Source organism: Coloeus monedula (genome assembly GCF_965178545.1).
Source record: "Coloeus monedula genome assembly, chromosome: 4".
Classification (NCBI taxonomy): domain Eukaryota; kingdom Metazoa; phylum Chordata; class Aves; order Passeriformes; family Corvidae; genus Coloeus; species Coloeus monedula.
This window is the reverse complement of record NC_138784.1, coordinates 12,512,860-12,540,364: the sequence shown is the minus strand read 5'-3', so window position 1 is coordinate 12,540,364 and position 27,505 is coordinate 12,512,860. Positions and strand designations below refer to the sequence as shown.

At 40.8% G+C, this 27,505-nt stretch overlaps 1 protein-coding gene across 1 annotated transcript in view; it reads right to left on the bottom strand.

Moving 5' to 3' along the window:
* Window positions 1-27,505, bottom strand: part of ANO2 (anoctamin 2) — a gene marked incomplete at both ends in the record, with an annotated part of 148,589 nt that overhangs the window by 18,324 nt on the left and 102,760 nt on the right. Inside the window, 6 exons of the mRNA XM_082281149.1 lie at window positions 34-182; window positions 7,609-7,709; window positions 8,577-8,634; window positions 9,849-9,960; window positions 13,716-13,917; window positions 19,818-19,892. Coding sequence (XP_082137275.1) covers window positions 34-182; window positions 7,609-7,709; window positions 8,577-8,634; window positions 9,849-9,960; window positions 13,716-13,917; window positions 19,818-19,892 — 697 coding nt within the window. The remainder of the gene's footprint in view (window positions 1-33; window positions 183-7,608; window positions 7,710-8,576; window positions 8,635-9,848; window positions 9,961-13,715; window positions 13,918-19,817; window positions 19,893-27,505) is intronic.

Sequence of the window (27,505 nt, the reverse complement as noted above, 5' to 3'; positions counted from 1 at the left end):
TGCAGAAAGGGAAAGGAAATGCCAAAAACTTACTCATTTCCATGTATTCTGGAGTCAGCCCGGTGAAAGGTTCCAAGACGTAGTCAAGATCCCATTGCTGAGGGTCCTTTGATTGGTTGGTGTCCATTTCCTTTGGCTCAGTTCTTTCATCCTTCAGCTTCCTCAATAGCTTCTTGAGCTTCCTGAGGAAAAAAAGTTCAGATTGAACCAAGTCTTTTTTTTTTTTTTTTTGCCTGCAAGATTTGGCCCAAGTCTTTGCAGAGCAACACAAAATTACTCTTGTGTTACTTTGGTGCATCACAGGGTGAGTTTACCCCACCCTGTGAAGTTCTGATGCTGTTTATTGACAGGTACAAGCTGCTGGAGTTGAATACAGTACTTTATAATGATTTTTCTCTCTAGATGCCTATTCCAAGGGGATCTTCCTGAAGATCTTTGGACCTAAATAATATTAGTAATCAGTACTCTCAAGAACAACGCAGTGAGCACCTGTCCTTTAACAAAATACAAAATGTGATAGCTTCATACCACATATCTACCACAGGTGCACTTTTCTCTCACTATAAAAATCAGGAACATCCAGTATAATAGACCTTTAAGGTAAAAAAATTACCAGACATTCATGGGTTGTCCAGAGAAGCTGTGGCTGCCCCATCCCTGGAAGTGCTCAGAGCCAGGCTGGATGGGGCTCGGAGCAACCTGGGATAGTGGGAGGTGTCCCTGCCCATGGCAGGGGGTTGGAACCAGATGATCTTCAAGGTCCCTTCCAACCCAAACCATTTTGCGATTATGTGATATTTCCAAACAAAGAGGGTGCAAGAATATTCTGACAGCATGAATAGAAGTATCAAACACTGTCCCACTGAGATGGGGATACAAATTTTATGACAATGACAAATAAATTAAAGTGAATCCATTTCTAAATGAAGAGTAAAGTTTTCCCAATGTCTCCCCGCCCCATGATATTTTAAATACATATGCATCAACAACTCCACTCTGTTTCACACACTGAGAAATTCCCGTGGAAAACCACAGTAGAATGAGGTATTTCTTCAAAGTCAAGGCAGCAAAATACAGTGGAATTAGCATAAAACAGCCAGATTTATACTTATTGCATGTCTTTCTTTTGCAGGTGATATTCATCTTCCACAAAAACATGCGGCACTATTTTACAATTCTTCACATACGTGCCATGAGTGAAAATCCAGACTAATTCCAGTGATGTTTTGCCAGTAGTGTAAGTGGGGCTCTCCCACAAACTCTTCCCCCACAGCTTGTGATAAACCCTTTGAACTGTAGGTGTGTGGCCTGGAGACAGGAATATTTGGGGGAAGGGGTTTTCCTTTGGACCTCCAGTGAAGCAGAACCACTTTTCCTGGACCCTGACTTCAGCAGCAGGGCAAGGCTGGGGAACAAAAGCTGGCAAACACGATAAAGGCTTTGCTGTGTGGGTTTATTGCTTTATTCCCAAAGTTACACTGAGCCATGGGATCACTCTGTCCCAGCACCACACAAGGCTCTGTAGCAGCCTGGAAATGCCCACAGTGGCTGAGGAATTTCTGCACTGCCCAGTGTTTACAGGACCCATTCCATTCCAACACCAGTATGGAGGAACTGGGGATTGGAGGACACTCTTTAAACAGGTCTAGATTGCATCAGGCCCTCTCAGAACCTGGATCACAAAGCTTCAAAAATCAACAGGACAACTCCAGCTTCTGTTTGAGATGGAATGAAGATGTAGCTCAAAAGTCTGATGGTAACTTCATCAGTACTTTGGCAATACTAGTACCCAGGACACTCAGATTACACAGTTTTAATAAAGGGGTGGGGGAAAATTTAAAATGCTTCACAAGACAGAATTAGATTAATCCTTACAGACATTTACTTCCTACATCATGCAAACTCAGCCATTTCAGGACACTAAAATTCCCTTTCTCCCCATCTGCCTTTATGGCAGCCAAGGGAACTTATCTGTGACAGAGGTGATGTAGCATTCAGAGGGTAGGAGGCTGGGGCAGGATTGAAAACAATCAAAGAATTCCCAAGATACTCTTCCAACATATCCCAATTAATTTCCTAATGTGAGGGACTCTCAGAGGGTGGTGAACAATAAGCTCAAGACAGTGCTGATTTCTGTTCCAATGAAAAGATTTGAGCTACAAATGTCCCTCACACTTCTGTGGGCAGATGAGAGTGAAGATCATCTCGTTATCACAGCGCAGCAGCAGCTGAGATAAAATTTGGGTGTGTTTAGGTGTGAAGTCTGTGCACGTGTGATCTAATCCTTCAGCCACAGCACCACAGAATCCAGTTCTGGAGTTTAATGCATACACACACCTCCCACGAGAACCCAGTAACTAAAACAATAGTTGTTGTTTTTAATGTTTATTTGGGAATACACCAAATCCAGGGCTCAGTTGCTCAGAATAATTTTTAATTTTTCATCTGGCTATCTCTAAGCCAGGCATGAGGAACAGCACCTTTAACCATTTGGAGTTCAGCCTTGAAGAGTGTTTGTATGCTTCTTATGTATTTTTTTGTAAAAGATCAACTGACTGAAAGCAAGCCAAACTAATTACTTCAAATTTTCCACACACAAAAAAAGTACCTTTGTGTTATATCCAAGCATGTGAAGTTTGAGACCAAGCAGAAATCTGTCAGAAAGTTAAAGGAACAGAGAAGGAGGATTTGCAGGGTGTTATTCTCCAGCTATGCAGCAGTAGGGCAATGAAAATGAGTTTTGCAGAACCCTATATCTGTACCTATGATTGTGATGCTAAAACTGAGTATGCTTCTTAAATGCCTTTGTTTGAAGCCTGTTTCTTAATTATCCAGATAGATGTTTTTAAAGAAGATTGACAGTAAAAGAGTTCTTTTAGCTTCTGATTTGTTTCTGCCAGGCAGCCCCCCCCAGTGAAGAGGAGGCAGGTTTGCCCATTCAGGATGAGTGTTCCAGAAGCTTTGTGCTGAAGAAGCTCATGCAGCAAAGTTTCATGACTCCACACAAACCTAGGCAAAGAGGGAAAACTGTAGAGGGTCGAAGAGCCATAATTTCTGGTCCTTCTGCCAGCCAATATCAAAAAGCAAGGTGCATCTTAAAGGAGACTGAGCAGCATGTGAGATGAATGGATGTAGGATGAGAGAGAAAGAAAACGAACAGTTTTTTGTCAGGCTGTGTCTAGAGCAGTTAAAAATGACACTGCAGCTTCTCACAGGAGATTGGCACGAAATTATTGTGTTAGGTAGGAGGTGGTAATGTGGTTGAATTATGCTGATTGTACTTCCCAGTATAACCATTAAGCACAGATGTTAACAAGCATCTGAAGTGAGCATAAAATCACTACAGCCCCACCTGTCAATAACCCTCGAGCTTTTGAGAAAAATATGATGAAAAGAAAGGAATCAAGCTCCAAGTGATCCTGGCTGGGCTGTAAGCACATGGTGATTAGATGAAGGCTCCTTTTCAAAAAACAGAGAGGTGATTGAACAGTTTCTCTATTTATACAGTAAGAAGGAGCAGCTGGATTTGGGGGATCTAGGGGAAAGCATGACAATGACTTGGGAAAAATGAGAAATTTGTGGAGTGAGACACAGTAGAATGGATAGAGGCTGAAGAGGTGGGGCATCTGGAAGAGAAGCTGAAAGAGGACAGATGCAGGAAAATTACTTTATTGGCACAACTGTGTCTTCAGTGACTGTACAATTGGGATTGTTGTGCCTGGAGAAGAGAAGGATTTGGGGTGAGCTCAGTGTGGCCTTGCAGTGCCTGAAGGGAGCCCACAGGAAAGATGGAGAGAGACTCTTGACAAGGGCCTGGAGTGACAGGACAAGGGGCAAGGGCTTCACACTGACACAGAGCAGGTTTAGATGGGAATATGAGGAAGAAATTGTTGCCTGTGAGGGTGGGGAGGCCCTGGCACAGGTTGCCCAGAGAAGCTGTGGCTGCCCCATCCCTGGCAGTGTCCAAGGCCAGGTTGGATGGGGCTCTGAGCAACCTGGGCTAGTGGAAGGTGTCCCTGTCCATGGCAGGGGTTGGTTGGAATTAGATGGTCTTTAAGGTCTCTTACAACCCAGGCCATTCTGTAATTCCATGATTCTCTGAATACTTGCTAGAACAGAGAGGCATGTGGAGGCTTTACATGAAAAGACAGAAAACTCCTAGAATCCAGCTGCCAGGAGAAAAGAACTGTTTATGTCAGATGGGTTTTTTTAAGGCTCTCCTTCCAGGTGATGCTTTTGAGTTGTAGCATGATGAAAAAAGGGAGAAAGCTAAACAGAAAAGACCCTCAGGGTGAGCAGCTGGAGCTGGAGGAAGAGCAGCGACCCAGACTGTTGTGTCGTCACCTATAATTTTGTTTCCCACTTTTGGGAAGGAACACTGAAGATCCAGGCTTTCCTTCAGTCATATTCCTGCAGTCTGTTCACATAGAGAAACACCTCACATTCACAGGCACAAGAAGGAGGCAGGGGAAGAACAAAAGTATCTAAACTTCTTGTTCTCTTCCACAAACTTGTGGTACAGCCATGCTTCCTCGGCACACTCAGATATCCTGGATTCTACAGGAGATTCAGTAGTGTTTGGGGTTCATTGGTTTCTTAATCAACAACCAAAAACAGGAAAGGAAAAGAAAAAAGAAAAAAAAGAAAAAGGCAAAAAAACCCGCCCAAACCTTTAATTGAGATTAATTTAGTAAAGGTGAAAAACAACATAAGAGATAACAGCTATGAAGGGGTGTCTTTAAATGGATTTTACTAACTCTTGGTATTCTCATCCAGCATAGTTAAGTGCATTTTGAAGGGAGTGATGGAAATTGATGCTGAATAAAAGGGCCAAAACCATGGCCTCACTACATTCAATAGGAGTTTTGCGGTTCAATTCAATGGGGCCAGGATTTCACCCTAAGGGTTTAGCACCAAGGTCAAAGACAGGGAGTAATAAAATAACCACATGGATTTTTTTTTTTTTCAATAAGTTCAGAAAAAAACCAGAACTGAATAAAAAGGGGTCTTAAAGGAACTCTGGGTTAAGGCTTTCAAGCCCTGCAGCCTTTTAGGGTCAATTCCTGTGGCAACAGTAAAAGAATGATGGTATGTGACACATCTGAGTGAACTGTGGCATATTTACATCTGTTAAACTTGTGAATTCCAGTCCCACAGAACACATATTTCAGTTCAAGAGGGCTTAGTTCTCTATAATTCAAATCTTGTTGCATTTACCTAGCTGGTTTGATATTGTTGGATGAAGAAATCAAAAAAAACAAACCACACAAGGTTTAGGAGAACAGCAATTACATCTACTATAGCTGTGGCAGCAGTTTCTACAGAAAAACTGAAGGAAAAAGCAAGGATGTGTCCTCCACGACCCTAAAATTGCAGGGCTGCCATCTGAAGTTTCCCTCCTCATCCAGCACTGATTGTGGATGAAGCCCAATGAAGACATGGAAAGACACTTCCCAATTCTAGCAACATTTGGGGTTCTAGAAACATGAGGGATGACTGTTGCTTGCAAACTCACTCTACCCTCTACTTAGCAGTATTTTTTGAGGGGAAAGAGAAAATGGGACAGCTTTGTGATTTTCTGCAAATCAACTAAAATGCCTTGGGTTTTCTGATGAATGAAATCAAAATGTTTCCTGAAAAAAAACCCTTGAAATCCTGAGATTTCAATGAGGAAGAAAAGCCTTTTGATGTGGGTCATCAGATAACTCAGCAGAGAGGTGCTTCCATGTTACAGATGTGCAGGGGACAGCACCAGATTCTGAGGAGCAAATCACCATTTATGACATTCCCTCCTGCCTCTCCATATGGAGAAGGTTGGTGGCAGCACCTGGACTCTGCCTACAGTGAAAATACAGAAAGCCCATGGAAGAATTTGTGCTATTCACTCCAACTCCCATTCCCTCCAAAGAGGCACAAGGCAAGAGGGGATGAAAAATGCAGCTGCTGGTACCACTATGGATCCAGCCCAAACCAGTAGAGTGGTCCATGCAGGAATAGAAGGCTAACTCTGATTTAATTAAGTGATCAGGGATTCTCCTGGTGGAAACATGTCCAGGGAGAAGGACTGAGCCCTACAGATACACACACCATTTTTTTGGGAATGCAGACAAGCAAAGGAAAAGCAGATATGTTTATTCAAGGATGACAAGATAGCATTGTGACTGAAATGAGGTATTTATCTAGGAAGGAGAGGATGAAAGTGTGTTTGTTTTTAAACAGTTTTAAAAATTGAGGCCACCACAGTTTGTTGGCTGAAGGGTGGGGGAGCAGATCTGAGGGAGAAAAATGGGATGAAATTATCGCATTCTTGCACCGAAGGGAAGGAAATGAAAAATAATTGGACGTGACTTTCTGTTTGGACTGGATCAGCCCATGCTTTCATGAGTCAAAAATAATAAATACAGTATTTGTAACATCATAAAATCCCCATTAAAAAAGTCCAGTAGCAGTAAGTTTTTGGAAGACAAGAAACAAATTACAGTAGGTTTACACTGAGAAAGCTTTAAGCCTTCAACATGTCAGATATTTTGGGAATGATTTACCACCCTTTTCTCAAAATAAAATGTAAACTCAATAAGATGAAGACAGAAAACAGGCCTCCCTATTGAACTTTGACACAAGAATAATGAAACCATCCATAATCCACATCTGATTTGTTTGGGAATTTTTTTTCTCTCTCTATTTAAATTCCTTGCAAGAAAAAGAAAAATGGTTCTTGCTGAAAAAAGGGAGGGAAAGGGCTCATTTGAAATATATTTCATATCTTTTAAGAATCACTCTGCTTGATTTCTAGTTAGCATCTTCACGGCCTTATGGATGTGACTTAAAAGCTGCTGACACCAGAGTTAGAAGATTCTCCCTCATTTCGGTGAAGCTGAGACATCTAAACCAGACTCTTCCTCTCCAACATTTCACAGGCCACTGGCACCATGAAGCAAACCTCCCAAGAGGCAGGAGCAGGACTTTCTCAGTGGATTCCCAGGGCCTGGAGATCCCCTTGGCACTGGTGACAGATGGGGAGAGTTTTCCTGCTGTATTTGGAGCAGGGGACTGAGCACTGAAGCAGCCTGTGGCAGAAAGGCACTGAGCAGTGTGTCAGTATCTCTGCTTGCTCCAGCTCCTGCACCATCACAGACTGACACAAAGGCACCTTGGAAATGTGTGGATTTCATCCCTAAACCCATAAAATAGTCATAGATCAAGTAATAGATTTCAACATCTTTTATGGGCTATTGCTTTCCCCCACGCTATCTCCCCTCCACTTTGTGCTAATTTGTATTCAATACTGCTGTCCTGAGAGCTTCTCTGAAACTTCCCAGGAGATCTATCATACCTTGCCTGTTTTCCCTGGTTTCTGAAATTAATTTAAATCAATTATTTCATATATTCCATCACTTTCTTTAAGCCATTTAGTGAAGATACAGCCAATTATTCAACATAAAATATAACCAGATCATTTCACCACAACCAAAAATGTGATTTATCATCACATTCAATTAGAACTCTCTGAAGGCGGTGGCAAAAGTCCCATTTAGCTGAATAGGGATCAAGCCTTTGATTTACTGTGCCATAGGAATAACACATAATGGAAAAGGCTGGGATACATACGGGATTCCAATTTCAAAGAGATTGTTTTGAATCAGTTGCTTTCCAAGCATGATGATGCTCAGCTGAATGCAGAGTTCCATCAGACACCCTCCTGGAGCACACTGCAATTAAACAAAACCAGAGAGTGTGAAGGGATTAAGAGAATTAATTTAAAAATACCCACTGGGGAGAGCTCCCTGTGTCTCCACGTGCCCACTGTCCCTGCCACCAATTTGTGTGGGATCATGGAGCTCATCGATCACTGCAAATCTATGCTTGACAAGGTATTTCATCTCCACTCATAAAACTGCATAATGGAAAATATGCAGAGCTCTGAAATAACTCACTGTACCCTGGGGCTCCTATATTTCCTTTAAAAATATTTACTATATAATCAATTTAATAAACATAATGCAGTATCACCAATACTGTTCCAACCTGATATCTCCCAGGGGGGGAAAAAGCCTTCAGCCTTGAAAAGACTTTTATGTCAGCTTTACTGTCAAACCCTGAGTACATCTCCCAGTTTTCAAGGGAATACCCACAGCATTCCCTTTCATGAGGGAATTTGGTAAAAAAAAAAGATTTACAGGTTTAGCACAAAATGGCTCCAGGTTTTTAAGCTGTAAAAATTGCCAAGCTTCCAGCAATCTGCAGAATGGGAAGCCAGATTCACATTTCCCAAGGGTCTCAACCAAATCATGGAATGTTTGTGATGGAATGTTTGTGCCTTAGTGCCCATCTGTAAAGCATAGAAATGGTGAAGCTTTACCTAAGAAAGACCATGAAATAGTCAAAACTGCAGAAAGAAAGAATATAAAGTTGCCTTAGATGGAAACCCTGGGATTTGCCTATTCAAGTTGAAGATTTAATCTCCTGTTTCAACATTTTTTCTATTTTTCCCCTGTTGTCTGTAGTCCACTGAACACTGTAGATGTATTTCTTTGTGTAAGGGATTTTTTGGTAATTTTAATTTCATATGTACTTACCTCTTCCATCCTATAACTTTCAAACACGTACACATAGCGACCAGGACGGCCAACAAACCTGAAAGCAGTAATAATAGATAAACTAGTATAAGAATAGACAAGTAAGCTAATTTTGACACCATGATTTAATTTAAAAACACAAGAACATGTTAACTTTGAAATCAAAATTATTCATTCATATTAGCCAAAATATTTCAAAAGCAGCTTCTTCAACATGAATTTTCAAAGGCTCAGCACCTATTCAGCTTTGATTATTTCAAAGTAATAGGCTCTACAAATGGTTTTCTGCTACATCTGGATAAAATAATTTTAATAAAATACTTTTCTGTGCTAAAAAAAAAAAATAATAATGAACTCCCTCACTTGCTTAGAGATCACAAATAAATCTGGGGACACATATCCTTATTCAGATTCTCTTACATGGGAGTAATGCCCTGAATGTAATTATTTACACATCTATACACAACCAAGAATCTTCTGGCTACACCAGGAGAAACAATGATATTGGCTTTATTCTAGCCATACAACACAAAATTATGGCCAAAAAAGAGAGAATGTGGTGATTTTTTTCATTGGTGTCTAACAATATTTGCAACCGCTGGCAAAATGCATCATTAATCCTCAAAACAAAGGTGCTGGATAGGATTAGTGAAGAGCAAAGATTAACAAACATTACAGCCCCCAAAAGGAAGAGCAAAATGATAGGAAACAGAATCCAGAATGTTTTAAACATTTTTTTGCCAAAGTTTTAGCAAAGAATCATTTTGAGCTTCCTGTTCAAAAGCATGTGGATGACTGGGTCCCAAAAGACAAGGATCCTGAGCCCATAGGAAGCCACACTTATTTAGCAGGACAGCTGAATTAGCTTTTTGGTCAATCACTTCATTTGCCAGTTGACTGTAACTATTTCTTAATTTAACTTGATATGAGAGAATAGTGCAAAATGATGAGAAAGTAATAGAAAGAGTTCTGTAATTTTAAATGAAACAGGAAAACCTTTCTTTCCTGAATGATGCTTCAAGGAAAATTTGCTAAGCTGTGGAAAGTGAAGGCCTGTAAGCACCACCATTCACTATAAAAACGACACCCTTTTTTAAAACTAAAAGGAATTATTAACTTTAAATAACCCTGTCAATGATATTTTTTCAGAGCTGGCAAAGATGAGCAGTCCCAAGCCTTTGTGTCCATTTTATAACACAGATCCACTAATATAGACACATATATAAAAATATATGTACAAAACTACCTATATGTAAAGGATAGTTATCCTACCTTCCTTTAAAAAAGGCAACATAAAAAATTGATGCATAAGAATTCACAAACTTCAGTAGGAATGCCTTCAAAACCAGTCTTTCCTCAAAAGTTTTCTCTGTTTTTGGTATTTCTGGAGGGGAAAAAAAAGCAAACCAGAGAACTGAATCAGTAAATATATAAAAATCCCTGAATCCCCAAACACATACAAAAACACCCAAACTAAACTTCAAACTTTGGGTTTATAGTGATGTTTCTTTCATACCTCTAATTTGTACCAAAGCCCACTAGGTCTGCCACTGAGTCCTGATTTCCAGAGATGTTCAATTCCAGAAAGCAAAAGCAGTATAAAGTACATTGCTGTATATATGGATATTAACATACATGAGTATATCAGTTACACAACTAAAATAACAAAACATTAATATTCTCAATTCAGGAATATTGAAAGCAAAGTACAGAGACTTTCAACCAGAAGAAACACCTCAAAAGCATCCTTAACTTGTAGTCCACAAGCCCTCTTTTCTGTGGTGAGATTGTTGATATGTTTGATGCTAAACACAAGACTGAATACACTTTTGAATGAGGTATTAAGTGAATTGAGTGCAGAATAAAGGCACATTTTTGATAACACTTCACTATATATCTTCTGTATTTCAACATTTCTTGGTTTAAATATTTTCAGTGTTCATTACTCTGTTCCCAGATTTATTTTCAATTTCTGTGGAAATTTTCTAGCAGCAGAAAAAACAGGTATAAGACAGAGGCTTTTTAAACTGGCAGTAGGATGCTCTTTTAAAGGTTTTATATGGGTGAAACCCTTGTTCTTCTCTGCTCATCCTGAGCTGTATCTAATGTGAGAGAAGATAATTTTATGATTCAATTTATCATTCTTGGCTGAACTTCTGTGGCACAAAAAAAAAGTGTGGAATAATAAGGAGATCCAGAGCTCTGGGTTTAAGGACTTCATCAAAAATACTGCTGTACTTGTACAGTTTTGTTTTGGGAACAGTTTGGGTGTTCTGTTTGCTTTGCTGTTGTTTTGGAGTTTTTTTTCCTTAAGAAAGCAGCATGATTATTTTATAACTAAAGGAATAGCAAAGCCTAATGAACCCTCACTGCCTGGCTTTCGATGTGATACTTTCAACCACATTTTCATAAAAGATCAGTGCACAACCTGATGAGCCCTAAGGCATAACCCACCTCTATGTGTAAAAAAGCTTAATTAAGCCTTCAAATAATTTGTAGGTGATCCCATACACTGAATAGATCCACAGGACAACAGCTCTGGGCAGCAGGAATATCAAATAACAGCAGTGCAGCTTCTCATTTGAGGGAGAAAAATCCTAAACTCTTCCTTACAGAGAACCCCCCCATGGATGAGCTCAGCCTCTAGATGAACATTTGCACACCATATATGGTCCCAGAGGCTCCCTCAGACATCCTATACCATAGCTGTAGAGGCATGTGTAGAATTTGTCCTCCAGCTCATCGGGTGTGCTGCATGAGAAATGCATTCAGCCAGAATAGGTGCATTAGTAACAGAGAAAAACTCCCTCACCCCCAAAAAATGAAACACTCAGTGGTGGCTCGTTATGTCAAAATGGGGCAGCTGGAACTTTGCAGGTGGAGAATGAGCTGAGCTGAGGGTGGAATGGGCCTTAGCTCACTGAAAGAGCTGCTGCCTTTGCAAGGGACAAACATGAGTTGTTTTGATTTTGTCCTGTTTCACTGGTTCTTCCTTGACCTCAGAGAATTCTTCCCTGTGAGGGTGGTGAGGCCCTGGCACAGGTTGCCCAGAGAAGCTGTGGCTGCCCCATCCCTGGAAGTGTTCCAGGCCAGGTTGGATGGGGCTCTGAGCAGGCTGGGATAGTGGAAGGTGTCCCTGCCCATGGCAGGGGTTGGTTGGAACGAGGTGAGCTTAAAGGTCCCTTCCAACCCAAACCATTCTGTGACTCTGAGTTACAAGTGAGCTCTAAGTCTTGTCTAGCATCACCTGATTACTGAAGATGATCTATTCTCCCTGGGAATAGCAGGATACCATCCCCACTTTGGCTGGTCTCATCTGTGATAAAGGAGCACCAGTGCCCCACTCTGCCAGGCCCACAGGAGTCCTGCTCCATCCTGTATGAGTTCTCTGTATTGATAACAACAAAACTCCTACTCTTTTCCTCCAGGCACTCACTGAGGAGGTATTGAGGCATATCAATGACTGTGATCCTATGATTAACACAATTGCTATCAGTGCTATTCTTGTGCTTACAGTTGTAATTTTTCACCTGAACAGAGATTCAAGTGTACTTGGGGTTGGAATAGAAATTTATGCTGTCAAGAGCTACTCCTTCAGCTCAACAAGTGTGTTCTTCAGCTTGTGGATTAAGTGCAGTGTGAAAAGAGAATTGAGTATGTTTTGCTCCTCTCAGCAAAATGAGAGTTCACAAGTTAAGCAGCATTTATCAGCATCCATGAATTGTAATTTTTTAAAACATTTTGATTACATTGGCACGTGAGCCTAGTGCTGGAGAAAGCTGCCTGAGTGAACTTTCTAACTCATGTAATTTGCAGCACTAGCGATTATTCTGACTGGATCCTTCTTAAACAAAACATCTGATAGTCAATCAGGAATGCTGCCCTAATAAAGATAGGATTAGAATTAAATGCAAAGTGACAGGGGGACAATAATCAGCAAGTAAGAAGTTCTTGTTTCTTTCACTGTTCAGACTGGTGCACATTTCAAAGTGAGAGATTTTCATTCTGTGCTTCCCAAAGAGAGGCCATGGCAATGCCTTGCACTTCCCAGCTTCTGCCTAGAAGCTGCTGGAGAAGCCTCACCTTCATCGTTTCCTACTCTTTCCACACACCTCTGTCATCCCTTAACATTTGTGTCCTTTCTTACCTGGGCAGGTGCAGTGGACAGAATTGATCAGGTCACACACAGTTAGCAGCCTGTCACTTACGTGAAAGCTGAAAATCTGGGTACAATTTTGGCCTGGACAGTGAGCCTGAGCTCATTTATGCCACTAGAACAGTCCACTTGTGTTAACCCTGTTACAATCTGCCCACAGCCTGGTGCAAAACAGCAATAAACAAATTAACCCAATAAAGTGACAATTTGTGAAAATGAACTGTTTTTTCTTCATTTCTTTCAAGTACGTCAAGAATTTAATCTAAACTAACAGGACCATATTCCAGAATTCAGGATTGGGCCTCTATTATAACAACTGCAAAACTATAGCTTGTAATGTTCTTCCAAAAATAGGACTAAAAGAGACATCTTCATTTGTCAGTTTAAAAGTGTTCTGAGGAATTGAGAAGAAACAGAAGTCTTAAGAGTAATCTCATGTAAAGGCACTATCAGTCAACATCCTTGGTCTAATTTATATAACGTAACAAAGCCCCAGCCTAAACTCCTACTAGTAAAAATCTTTAGCCTAATGTATATAACAAAACAATATTTTAGGCCTAAACCTCTATAGTAGTCAAAGGAATGACTTGCCTTTAAAAGAAATAAATAGCCAGGCTTGCAACAATATTTTGATGTTTAAAATAAAGTTTGAAAATCCAATTACCAACTGCAATAGAAACCATTATTAAAAAGACCAGCCCAGACATGCCCCTAAAACGGAACAAAAAAATCATTTGAGCAGTAAGGAAATGGTGAAAACTTTCATCAGGGAAACAACATTGATGTAATTTTGTCAGAGCCAGCAACACTTTTGAAACAACCCCCTGACTTTCTGCAGCTCTTAGCTGTAAAGAGGAACATTCACAAGCCTGAATGTTTTCACTGGCTGGCCCTGTCCAGGAGGAAATATTCCACCTGGATCCTCCTTGCACACCCTCATGTCAATACATGGATTAATGAGGAATATGGCAAGACAGTTTTACCAATTTCTGTCAGCCATTTGGCCACAGCTCCATAAATTTCATCGAGGATAAGGACCACCACGAGGTTAAGGATGACGGCGGTGGCAGTCACAGTCACTCGAACGTTGGACCTGGTTGTCTCGTTTGTGCTGAAGGACAAGGCTGCTGCTGTAGTGATTCGGTACACGATGACACCAAACACTGCTGAAAACGTCAGCATAATCTGCAAACAAATGAACCCAGGAATTAGTTCAGCTTGGAAACAGAAGCTTTGGCTGGGAGGCTGGGTGTGTTCCACAAATTGGCATCATAGGGTTATTTCTTAGAGCAAGGTGATAATATGCAGGTAATCGAATTAAAAGGCAACAATTCAAAGCTCTCCAACAAACAGGGACATAAATAAGAAAGCAGATGCACGACTCCAAACTGGCACAACAATTCAACTGGCACAAGATTCTCAGAAGGCTGGAGCACCTCTCCTGTGAAGACAGCCTGAGCAAGTTGGTATTGTTCACTCTGGAGAAGAGAAGGCTCCAGGGAGATCTTATACCACTTTTCAGTATCTAAAGGAGGCTTATAAAAAAGAGGGAAAGTGACTTTTTACATGGGCAGGTAGTGGTAGGAAAAGGGAGGATGGTTTTAAACCAAAAGAGCAGATTTTTGGTTAGATATGAGGAAGAAATTGTTCCCTGTGAGGTTGGTAAGGCCCTGGCACAGGTTGCCCAGAGCAGCTGTGGCTGTCCCATCCCTGGAAGTGTCCAAGGCCAGGTTGGACGGGGTCCTGAGTGCCCTGAACCAATGAGTGGCATCCCTGCCCATGGCAGGGAGTTAGAATTAGTTAATCTTTAAGGTCCCTTCCAACCCAAACCAATCTGTGATTCTTTTATACTGATTCCATGAATTCCTGAAGATGGGCATGTCTGTTCTGATTAAAGCTACACATTTCATGCATGCCATGAAATTTGGGCAGTTTGGGTTCAAAAGCAGGAATTAAGCAAGTTCTTTTATCTGGTTCAGATGGCTTGGACTGGAGGGCCTGTATTTATGTGCAGTCAGGTAAATAGGCTTTACTGGCTCAAACAGCTTTACCTGTGCTCAGCAGAAGTGCCAACTTGCAAACTAAAAAATAAGACGTTTCCCCTGCTATTATTCCTTTAAGGCTGACCTAAGCAGGGTTATTAGGGCTTCACTTTTCATTTGTGTCCCAGAAATCACTTGGTATCCCTGGCATCCTTTGTGGGCTGGCTTTGACCCATGAGATGAGGAAAGTCAACCCTGCTACTTAAGGTCAAGTTCCCACAAGAAGAATTTGAATTTCACAGGGTTGTGGTATTCTGGTTTCAGGAAAAAAAAAAATCTAAACCAATCCACAATGAAAAAAAAATCAATAAAACAACAATAAAAAAATAGCAAATTTTCATCATTACAGCACAAAAGGGGGACAAGGTACATTTTTCCCTTTCATTTTTGCCTTTGGCAAGAATTCCAGTGTACATTCGTTATTTTAGGTAAAACATCTTGAGATCCTCAGATGAAAGAGACTACCACAATGTGAAAGATTAGACTATTGCAATTATTTCAATGGGCCTAGGGGCCCCAATTGACAACATGGTTTTAAGGAAATTTAACAGTTCGTTTTAATGATCCAGCAATAGTTTATTGAATTCCTGTGTGCAGAGGAAGGTTGTTGCATGAAAAGGAACTATTGCAAAAGAACCACAACAAGAATCAGAGTTAAATTATTAAATGTTGAAGGTAAAAACTGGGCACGTTTTGCTTTTATGAAGACCTAGTAAACACACTAAAAATTAATTATTTGTAGAAACTCCTGGAGATTTCAGATGAAATTGTCAAATATGTTTTGTCAGCAAATAGTAATAACATGTTAGACCTAGTAAAACTTCTAATTTTTACTTTTTAAGGAACTGTTTCATTAATTTTAAATGAAAGGGTGAATGATAAAAGCCTGAGCCTGAAACAGTTTAAATGAAATCTCTTCAAATGGCATACAACATTATTTCCTTTGGTTTCATAATTTTCATTGTGTCAGGGAAACATTTCTAGTTTTTTATCTATTTTTCTTTTGACTTACCTGCCAAACATACAGACAAAAAGATCACATTCATGCTGAACTACCTTGCTGTGACAGAAGGGGTGCAGGAACACAAGGACCATCACGTTTTTCTCACTTCCCCATTACAATCACTACAGCAGAGAGCAAAATCCCCAAAAAAGGAAGAAAACAAAACAGCACCACCTGGTATTAATTTACTTCACCTTCCACCTCTACAGTCACCTTAATCTCTTTTATTTTTCTTAATCTGAGTCACAGATTCCTTCTTCTTAATCACCTTCCTAATACTCTTTTCCTGTTTCTTCTCCCTGCAGATTTCTTAGCAATTTTTTCACTATGGTGGTGGACAAGGAAAACCAGCAAATTAAAGTTGGATGCCTCATTCTGGAGATGATGAGATCCCTGGGCCTCCACAGACACCCTTCTCCATCAAAAATTCCCACTTAGGAATGATATCTTAACAGTACAGGAAGAAGAGTCAAGGACAGCCCTCACTAAACAGAGAGAGAGGAAATTTCAGATCATGAAAATTCAATAGCAAATTCTTAAACCTGACCAAAGGATTTTAGAGATCCCTTGCCCTGAGGAATATTACTGGAGGATGAGAGAGTAGCAGCCTTTTCAATCCATGCAGTGCCATAGCAAGGTATACAAAGTTACTGAAAAAAATAGGTTTTATTTGTTTAAAGAACAAAAATATTTGCTTTGCAAAAGCACCAGGGCTTCAGAAACTCTCAGTTGCTCAGCTGTTTTTAAACATCTGCTTAGACACAGATGGAAAAACACTCCTTTAGGAGTCTTCATTATCTGTGCATCCAGCAAGAAGAGAAAATTGAGGAGAGCCTGCAGGACTGCACAGTGACTGTGAGCATAGTTCTCACTCCCCAGACAGTCACTGAGGGGGAATGGTTCCTGTATCTTCACAGCATTTCTCTCATTCCTGAAAATACCTCTTCTGCCCAAATTCCCGATCAGGCGGCCACCATTTGTGCAGCTGCCCACTTTGGGGTTTGTTGTCATTGCCAACATTCCCTCTGGCCATTCTTCCCCCCTGTTATGGCAGTTTCTTCCCTGAATGTCTGAACTAGTCCATCCAGGAACGAACTGCTTAGAAACAGATGTGAAAATTGGCTGCAGAAAAGGTCACCTACTGAGCCTGGTATGAATGAAGACAAACAGGAAAGCAAACTAGATCTGAGAAGGAAGCTATAAAACCCCGTGGGCTAGGCTGCTACCTCCATCCAAGTAGGATAAAAATTTCATGTCCAAATAGTTGTCTGGCTCCCCAGTACAGCTATTCTAGAGTCAAGTATTACACCATGTGAGTGAGAATAGGGTGGAAGAGGCTAAACTCTTCTGCCATGACTCAAATTGATTTTCTTCCATCCTCTGACTGAGCCAAACAAAGAAAAGCCCCAGTGATGCATTGCTCCATGCCACCCAGCTCTCTTCCAACACTACCAGCGTTTTCATCACCAACTCAGAAATCTCTGCCACAACAGGTGCCTTCTAAACGTGGACTTTATAAACTGTGACACCTTATTGTTAATCACACTCAAGCAAAACTTGTAGATGCCCAGCTGAGCCCAGATCTCCTGCTTTCATTGATCTTACTCTGCAAAAATAAGACTTGTGAACTTCTGTCCTAAAATCCCTGCAAAATGCGTAGCTTAAATAAAACTTGGATCTTCTGCCCCCTCTGCAGTCCAGTGAGGCTTTGTGTACAAAAAAAGGACTGTGCCCAGATTTCAAAGCATCCATAAATGTCTGAATTAATCCTCGGAATTATTTGGTGATGTAAGACTGGGCAAGAGAAGGAAAGCAAATGTTTTTTTCAACTGGCATTTTGAACAAAAAACCAGCATGCCTAACTTAATAAAGACAGAGGAAAAGCCAGAAAGAAAGGAAAAGATCACAACACAATTCTTGAAAGAGGATTTACAAAAGTGAAGTACACACAGGAAGTACAGAAATTAAGGGAAAAAATTTAAAAAGATAAAAGATTTTACACTAAGAAAACCATTACCACTTTCAAGAATCATCAGGGAAAAGTATGGGATGTAAAGCTGGGGGAAGGAGGGACAGAACAAAACAACACCATTCTATAGTGATGTAAACCTTCATGGAAAACACCTATAGATTTGGGCCGCCAGACCCTTTTGGCCTGGAAAAGGTAGCATTAAAAATTCAACAACTGCTTCTGCAGCACTAGAAATGGCTGTGCACTTGGTGCAGCTCTGTATCTGAGTCATGTATCCCTGCACACACACACACATAAATTCAAGATTTCATTACTTATTTTGTACTTAGTCCTTACAGTTAAAATAACTAATCTGTGTGAATAATAATAAGCGAGGTTAACCAGACCAACAAGGTTTTCTCAGTATGATTCTATTTCACAGACTGACAACAAGACTTCAGTCTGGTGTTTCCAACTCCTGTTTAATTAATCTAGCAGGAAAAAGGGAAACATCCCATACAGTAAAGAGCAGATTGCAATATTCATGTAGGATAGCAGAGCGTGCTCTCCCTCATCAAGAGCTGGCTTGAATTTCATGCGTGGCTTGCAAGTTGTCTCCTGTAGGTACTTACATATAAATAATGCTCAAAATACTGCCAAAAAAACCCCAAAACATTGTGGCCACTTTGCCAGATGGTGAAAGTCAGCCTAGTTCCACTAGTCATGAACAGAAGTTGAAGAATTTGAGCTCCATATTTTACATCTCACAAACTGTAGGTAAGAGCCCTTGATAAATCTCTTGGAGATGTTACAGTAAGCAGGGAGGGTAATACCTAGGCTATGAGTCAGGAAAGCACTTAAAGCTCATGCTTAGGGGAGATTTAAACATGTGGTGAAAGTCAAGAGCATGTGTAAGCACCTTGTCTGCAAAGGAATGACTTGTAAAAGCTAAATCAGGGCTGTGTGCTTAGTCAGACTCAGTGTGCTCTGCTCTAAATGAAGTCATGACTGATGACACCTAGAAGTTCTGTCCAAAAAGTAAATACTTGGTATGACCTCAGGATGGTAAACTCACTCAAAATGCTGCAAGTACGTCCATATGTGACACACCTAATATGTACAGAAAATTTAATATGCAATGCATACTGAATATGTAATGCATACATTTTCGAAATTATATAAACATACCTATAAGGGTGTAGGCATTAACTTCAATGTGAGCATTTGATTGTCAGCAAAAGAAATGAAATCTTCACAGGACATCTGGTGCAGTATATGCAAATTTGAGTAAATCAGCAATACACTTAAAATAATTTAGGCCCCAAGTGAGTTTCCCATGTTAGATGCTACAATGGTGTAAACAGGCCTATTTCATTGCCATTTCATAGTAGGTGTAGATATGAATACAAGCTTCCAGTCAGGAATTGCTGTAACAAGAAGGATAATGGGATCCTTTACAATGTCATTTAGGGTTTGTTAGCCAGGTTTTCCTATTGCTGTTTACGAAGTCCAGCAGATTCTTGATGTGTTTGTGATTTGCTGGAAATTTGACTAGGACAGTGGTGTCCCCACTTTACAGACTGACCTGCACACCTGATTCTTGTTCCCCAGGGAGGACTGTGTACCATGATCTTCCTCAGCTACTGTGCAGTCCATCCCTGAATGTGTCTTGGATAAATATTTCTCGGCAACTGATTTATTTCACTGGGATATCTCCTGTTCTGAGGCTCAACCTTTCCAAACATCACCATGACCAACATATGCAATACTGTGCTTACCACTAAATATCAGTGTTATCCCTTCATTGGATGACAGAGATGGAGCAGAAACCCTGGGGGAGAGGCAGAATTTGTGTAAGGAGCTGCTGGCATTACAGCAACTCAGCCCTTCCACAAGCAGCCTTTGGGAAAAGAGAATAAAGCTGGAGGCAGGCATTGAGCTCCATGAACCGCCTTAGTATTTCTCCCAAGCTGACCTTACCTTCAGATTTTTAACATATTTCAGAACATCAGTTCAAGGGTTTCCCTCTAGATGCTCATGGCAAAGTTTCTCACACCTAATAAACGAGCAGAAATGCAGCTTATGTTACCATAAATAAAATCAGTCCGAAGTTTGCTGCATATCCAGGCATGCGGTCACTCCACGTCAGCTTCTCCTTTTCATTCTGTAGGCAAAACACATGAACAAAGTAACAGGCATGACAGAACTGTACACCAGGAAATATTAGAATTAATAAGATTTGTTATTGAGAACCATTCTCAACTCCCATGCTGTGATTTTGAAATATATTATGCTATTTAGAACACTGATATTTTAAAGTAGATTTTAATTGAGATAAAAGAGGGTAAGAGTAAATAAGACATGTCGAAAATGTCTGCAAAAATCAGAAAATATCCTATGCAACTCTGATTTTAGTATTTGAAAGCATGTATTCAACTCTTACTAAAGTTCAAATCAGGAGAAATCCCTGAGATTGACCTTAATTTAGATTCAGGCAAAGCAAGATTCAAGCATTTATTCTGAATTGCTTCTTGTAAAACTACAGAAGAACAGTGCTTGAGACAGAAATCATGATAAGAATGCTGACTACCATTGAACCCAGATTTTTTGCCTAATAGTCACAAGCACCAAATGTGACCCCTCAGATAATTCTTGCAAGAGACCCCCCAGTCCTTCTCCTGGTACTCGTTTTATAGCAGAGGGAAATTACAAAAGCAAGGCCCGTCTGATCTCTGCTGCCAACCTTGTTTTCTTCATGCATAAACAGCATCTCCCTCTTCCCTGCATAATTTAAAGCAACTGTGATCAGTGAAATCCAGTATGCTTTTCCCCTCCCCACACAAACTCAACTCCAGGCCCAGCCGCACGTACATCTAAAGACATTTGAAGATGGATTTAAGTGAGAAATATGATTCCCTCCTCTCAAAATAGGTTTCTTAAAATAATAATAAGGTCACTGCTTTGTTTAAGTTAAACTAAAACTGTGTAATCAAATTAACTAAGGACACAAAGCCAGCTGCTGTTTGTATTTCTGTGAAGCACCATTGCTGCCCCGTGGATCAGTACTACCCTTACACTGGAGTTAGCCCAGAGTTATTCTGAATTTAGACAAATTTAAATCAGATTAGAACTCAGGTCAAAGGTTTCCAATAAACCATTTCTAAAGCACAATTGTCCTCAGACAAACATAAAAATCTGGGAGCATTGTGCCTTTGTAAGAAGTTCTCCCAAAGCAGAACTAGGATTGCAGTATATAAGAGCAGAAATGCAGCCGTGGATTTTTTAACCGGGACGTGGAATTAGACCTAGGACACAATCCTGTCTACACATCCATTGCCATGGTGGTGGTGCCTCAGACACTGTGGGAAGGAGCAGTCCCTCTTGTGACCTTGCCTCCGTCGAGACAGTCCTGACAGCACTGGGGAACAGCAAACCCAACCAGAAGCACCAACAGTTTGGCCCAGTGTGTGCAGCACATAAATACTCTTTACAGGACTTTGTGTTCATACACAAAGTCCAGCATGAAGCTGGAAGGCCACTTGAAAAAGCATTCCTGTGAATGCACAGATGCATTTCATTGCATTTTGGCTGTTACCACTCAGCAATTCTACAGGACGTAAAGATGTTCTGAGGGATTATACTCTCAAAAGGCCTGAAAGATACCACATTTTACAGTTTCACTAGGGGCTGTATGGGGCTGTGGCTGGTGTGGGGCTGTGCTTTGTACTTGTGCTGAACACAGGGCTGATAATACAGAGATGGGTTTGTTATTGCTGAGCTGAGCTTACACAGACCCAAGGCCTTTTCTGCTTTTTTGCTGCCACACTGCTGAAGGAATTTAGGAGGAGACACAGCCAGGACAGGTGAACCCAACTGACCAAAGAGACATTCCCGATCATCTGACATCAATGATCAGTGTATAAAGTGGAGGGGGGAAAGCAGGAAGGGGGACATGTTTGCAGTGATGGCATTTGCCTTCCTGAGTAACTGTTGCGTGTGATGGGGCCCTGTTCTCCTGGGGATGGCTGAACACCTGCCCAACCATGGCAAGCAGGGAATTAATTCCTTGTTTTGCTTTGCTATGAAGCTGCCTTTATCCCAACCAGGGATTTTCACCCTTTTACCCTTCCCATTCTCCCCCAATCCTGCTGTTTGGGGAGGGAGTGAGTGGCTGCTGGCTGGGGTTACACCAGGATGGTCAGCAGGCCATCTTCTCAGCTTGCCCTTCCATGCACATGCTTCCTTGAACCTTACTTTTCCATGAGTTTGCCACGGTCTGTAGCACTCAGCCAAAGGGAGATCTGTACAGCGTGAGGAGTTGCTAAGCCAACATGAGAAGAAAGGAAATGCTGGAGGAAGTAACTGAGTTACTCAGCATACATGGCCAAAAACAAATTTGGACATTTAACTCAATATCCCAGAGCTCCCAGTCAATCCCAGAAGTCTCAGCTTCTCCTAGTCCCTCCCAGAGCTCCCAGTCCATCCAGGCAGTGGAAAGCTACCTTCTGTTGTTGCGATCAGAGACAGGACTTGAGGAAACAGGATGAAGCTGAGTCAGGGAAGGTTTAGGGTGGCTATCAGGAAAAGGTTCTGCCCCCAGAGCGTGGTCGGGTGCTGAACAGGTTCCCCGGGGAATAGTCATGGCCCCAAGGCTGCCAGAGCTCCAGGAGCATTTGGACAACGCTCTCAGGCACAGAGTGGGATTGTGCAGAGCCAGGAGCTGAACTGGATGATCCTCTATCTGGAGCAGCCCAAAAAGTGTAAGCATTTATTGACGTAACAAAATGAAATTGATCATCTGAAGAGCAATCTCAGTGACAGATATGTTACACTGGGGAGTATTCCCCAAGATGAGCTGTGTTACAGGGGAATATTTATATGCAGACAGAAAACCTCACAGTAGAAATTGATTGGTTTTGTGCCAAAGGCAAACTGAAAGATTTGCTTTAAAAATCTTACTTTCATTTTCTTTCAATGCAATGATGGATTGGCAATGCTAGTGGAGGAAAAAGCAGATTTTGGTCTGTGTGCAGTGATGTGTTCCTGTTTTAATGTTTAATGGTGTGTTGAATGTGTTCCTTGAAGAGATACAATTCTTTTCCTATTAAAAAATAAAAAATGAAATTTAAAAAATCAAAAAAGAAAGAAAAATAAAATTAAACCGCTTTCTATATGTTCTGGATGGTTTATTTCCATATGAGTTACATAACATGGCAAAGACCCGGCTCTGCAACCTCAGGTGAGTGGGCCTCTGAGCTGTGGAAACCTGGAAGTACCCTGCATTTGGACAGCACCAGGCAGCTTTTGAAAACACTTCTACATTTCTCTGTGAATTAAACCACAGCCACTTTGCTCAGATCTCAAGTATTTAAGTCATTTATTGATATTTTCCCTCAAGACAACACCTCCTCTAAGCAGGTGTTTCTAACCATAGCAATGCCAGCTCAACCTGCACTTGGGGAGCACAGCAAGAGATTTTCTGTCTTTTCCATCCTGCTTTGTAGCTCCAGTGCTGAAATTCGGGCTCTTCACTGTGGTTGCACCTGGGCAATCTCAATGATTTCACTGGACTTGCACAGAGTTGTAGTAATCGACTGGAATTTAGTAAAGGATGTTCAGAGAAGAACAAAATCCAGGACCCCTCTCTAAGGTCTTACACTGCTAGCAACAAAAAAAAGCTGCAATATTATATTTCCAATCACAAAATCCAGAAATTCATCCCTAAGTATGCCCAGGAACCTTCAAATAAGTAATTGCCGTTTTTATAACTGCACATTTCTTAGCAGATTTCTACTTTAATTTTTACTTCAATACAAAAGCTTTCATTTGTGTAAAAACTGCACTGTCCAAATGAGCATCTAGAAATACGAATTGTGGTATCAAATACAGCTCTTCTATATTTGTGTGACACCCAAAACATTGCCTGTGCACTGCAGGCTCAAGGCATGAAATGAGCTGCTTCTGAAATACGGGGTCCCTATAATTTTGCTTTGGCTTTGAAATAAGTTTAAGACAAGGAGAAGAGGATCCTTCGGACCTATTTGGAAATTATGAGCCAAAAAAAGCCTGCAGAATGGGCAGTTTTGGAAAACAATCAATTCCAGGGTGATGACACAAAAAGAGGCACAATCAAGGACCATCAGCATTGCTGGGCTCTTGCAGTGGCCACAGTGGTCATTACAATTGAGAAACTTTGGCCAAGTTCATGGGATTCTTTCAGCCTATATTTGAGACTCAAAATTTTTGAGGGCTTGTATTAGCCCTCAGACATCTGTGAGGAAACAAGAAACTGCTGCCGTGCTGGGTATCTGCAATGTCTGTACCTACCCCGTCTGAATTTAGAAGTTCTACCTTCACGCTCCCACAGAAGCTGAAAGAAAGAGCTTTTGGTTTAAAACCCATTAAAAGAGAGAACTTCATTTTCTGTTCTTCTCACTCAAGCAGCAATGGCATTTTAACAGTAAATGTGGTTGTGTTTTGTGAGCAATGTTCTGTCTCAGGACTGCACATGGAAAACAAACTGCCAAGACTCATTTGGAGACAGACGAAGGACTGCAAAACCTTTAATTAAAAATTTTTGCTGTCTTTGAAACATGCAGTATAGCACAGACACACCATTAGCTTTCAGTAGTGCTTAGTGGACAGACTCTAAATCTAAATTGTGGAAGCAATGCAGAATAGAGAGCTGTGAGAAGTGTGTGCAAGGCTTAGTACTGGAATTGTGGAAATTAATAGATTTTAAGGCTAAGCAATGTTATTTTTAACCACCCAGTCTTAGTCTCTTTTGTAACCACAGAACCTCCTTGAGATGATTTTTGCTATAAGGATAATAAATGTGATTTAACTATTTTTTTTTTTAGAAAAAACCTCTAATCACAGCTTGAGCATTTCTGTGATGAACAGTCAGCCACAAGCCTTATTAGGTCATTCCAATTGCTAATTACCTTAGCTGTTGAAAATGTATGGCTTATTTCCAAGCTGAATTTGCCTATCTGCACCCTCCAGCCATGGCATTTAGCTGCAAATTTGTCACTTAAGAGCATCTACTGGCAGACTTTTGAGGTTTGGCTGTGGGTTCTTATGAACTGTGATCAGGCCACCTCTTGGCTTTTAAGCTGGCTGAGACCACTCCCTCAGAGTGGGAACAATCAGCCAAGCCCACAGCTGTGTTTCTTCTCCTGTAATGGGGTTGGAAGTAAATCTCCCACAGGCTACAGCCCTGACACGGGCAACTGACTTGGCCCTTCACATCTCAGGGCTCATAAAAGCATGAATAGCCAAGTCTCTGTGCCTCAGGAGACTCAGAAATATCTCACGTTGTGGTGGGTGAGGGTTGTGCTTCCAGCCACGGAGCCTGGCAGGAAAGAGGATACCAGCCTCAACTCTGTCAGGGGAGGTGCTGGCAGAATGGAGGGAAGGATCCGTGAATCCAAGTGCTTTCTACTCTTATGAGTCTTAACGCTACATTCTGAAATTCCTAATGGAAAATAAAAAGGCCCAGAGAAGCTGTGGCTGCCCATGCCTGGAAGTGCTCAAGGCCAGGTTGGATGGGGCTCTGAGCAGCCTGAGATAGTGGAAGGTGTCCCTGCCCATAGCAGGGGCTTGGAACTTCGTTGGTCTTTAAGATGCCTTCCAACCCAGGCTGTTCCATGATTCTGTGACATATGCACAGCATTTGACACACATACATATACACACACATATCAAATGTATGTGTATGTATGTCACATGAATGCCTGAATACCTTGATAAAAACTTGCAGTAGATTCGTGGAAATATTTCAAGCTGTTTCCTTCACACAGTAATAATGACAAAGGCTGGAGGTCTACTTTCACTGTAGTTTAAATCTGTAAAGCCAGACTTGGTTAAATGAATACACTGTAGTTTACTCAGGAATAAAAATTGTTCCTTTGCTGCAGTTAAAGCTTCTTCAGTCACTGAGTCTCAATGCATTGTGGCATATTGCAATCTTTATTGTGTAAGTGGCATTAAGGTGCTTAGACTTTATATCACTGTTTAATATCAAGTGCTTGGTATTTACATATGGTTCAAGTGAAAACTGGCAGCACTTAGTCTTTTACAATGACAGTTTAACATATGGCTTTACAAGTATGAATTATTTATGCCAACTTGAAGCCATTCAGAATATTACCAGGAAAACACTATAATTTGTACAAACAATAGGGTTACATCTGTAGTCATAAATATTCATTGTTTGTCAATGCTCTTTGTAGATGATTAATAAATCATAATGAGGCTGATCCTGAGAAGGAAAAGGGCCAGCTGTACAAATACATCTGGTGGGATTTCCAAAGCCCCTGACTGACAGTGGTACTCAGGCCTGCCATAGTAGAGAAGGTGGTACTGGAATGTCACAAGTTCAGCTCAGGGCGTGAAGGGACACCCTGTCACCTACTCAGCTTTTGTTTTTTTAGTGTATCTCCTGAAAAATCTCAAAGAATGTAATAAAATACCACGTGTGGCTTTTAAATACTCTTAAATAAATATAGTCAAGCATAAGGAAGGCAGATTCTGAGCCAGACATGTGCCTACTTTACTTTGCACGATTAAATCAATTTAATATGCTTTGATACTGACTGGACATGTAACTGTGAGGGAGAAAAAGGTGAGTTTCAAAGAGTGGCTTTAGAAAAAAATTGATTTCATTGTCCTGGAGTTCACTGGGTTTCCAACCTCCACTTTGTACCCTGAAATCCAGACCACCACTATTGTGACAGTCAACCTGGTTCCACACTTTCTCATGTAAACTGTGAACATCTGATGGAGAAGTTAATGGAATAATAAACACCACCCATTTTAAAACAATCTATCAAGCATAATTGTAAAAAAAAATTACCTTTTAGTAGTTCCCATAATTCAGCACCATTTAAATTACTGGAAATGACTTAATTTAAGAGTTTCTCTCTGTAAATTATTTTAAGCATAGGACTAACAGCTCTGTGTGAGTCCATTGGTTATACAATCAGATGCCAACTACTTGAAGTATCCCTTCTTAAAATATAAAAAAGTCCAAAATTATGTTATCTTTTATAACTGCAAGTGTATTTGTCTCAGGTAGATAACAGTTTACCTGAATTTTATCTTTAAAATCACTTGTTCAATCTCATTATACACTTTAACATAAGCAATTTGGGCCCACTGGAACTAAGGCAGTTGGCAATTTTGCAATTTACAAAGCACAAATTACAATTCTCTGAATTAAATTCAACTGAGCTTATGATTTCAGTTCTGGAAGAGATGCATTTAGTGCTAGACTCTGAGGAAAGATGTCCTTTCCATGTTCCCTTGAAGCTTGTCTGGCCTAGTTTTGTGTCGGCATCCTAGCTGGAAGAATCTAGACTGAACATCTTGCTGCTGTGAAATCATCACAGAATTCCTAGTGAAGCAAAATCTCTAAGGCTTTGGCACTGCACACTTACAGCATGATTCTCCATTGTCTTACACCATGTGAAGCCATTTATCCCCACACAAAGTGGGAGACAAAGACATCCAACACATTATCAGCTTCCTTGGGTTGCAATTTCAAATTTAGTTTACACAAACTGTGAATGATCACACCAGCACCAGAGGAGAGCACAGTGGTGTAAGTTTTAGCAATGTTTTTAAGCTGGTAATGAAAAGCTTGAGAAGCAGAGAAAGGATTAAAAGGGGGATGCGGCTATGCAAAATTCTTTCCCTGGCTCCAGAGCATTTACTACCAGCTGTAAAGTATTAATTAAGTTTGTATTGTAACATTTGAATTTGCTATAAAATTTG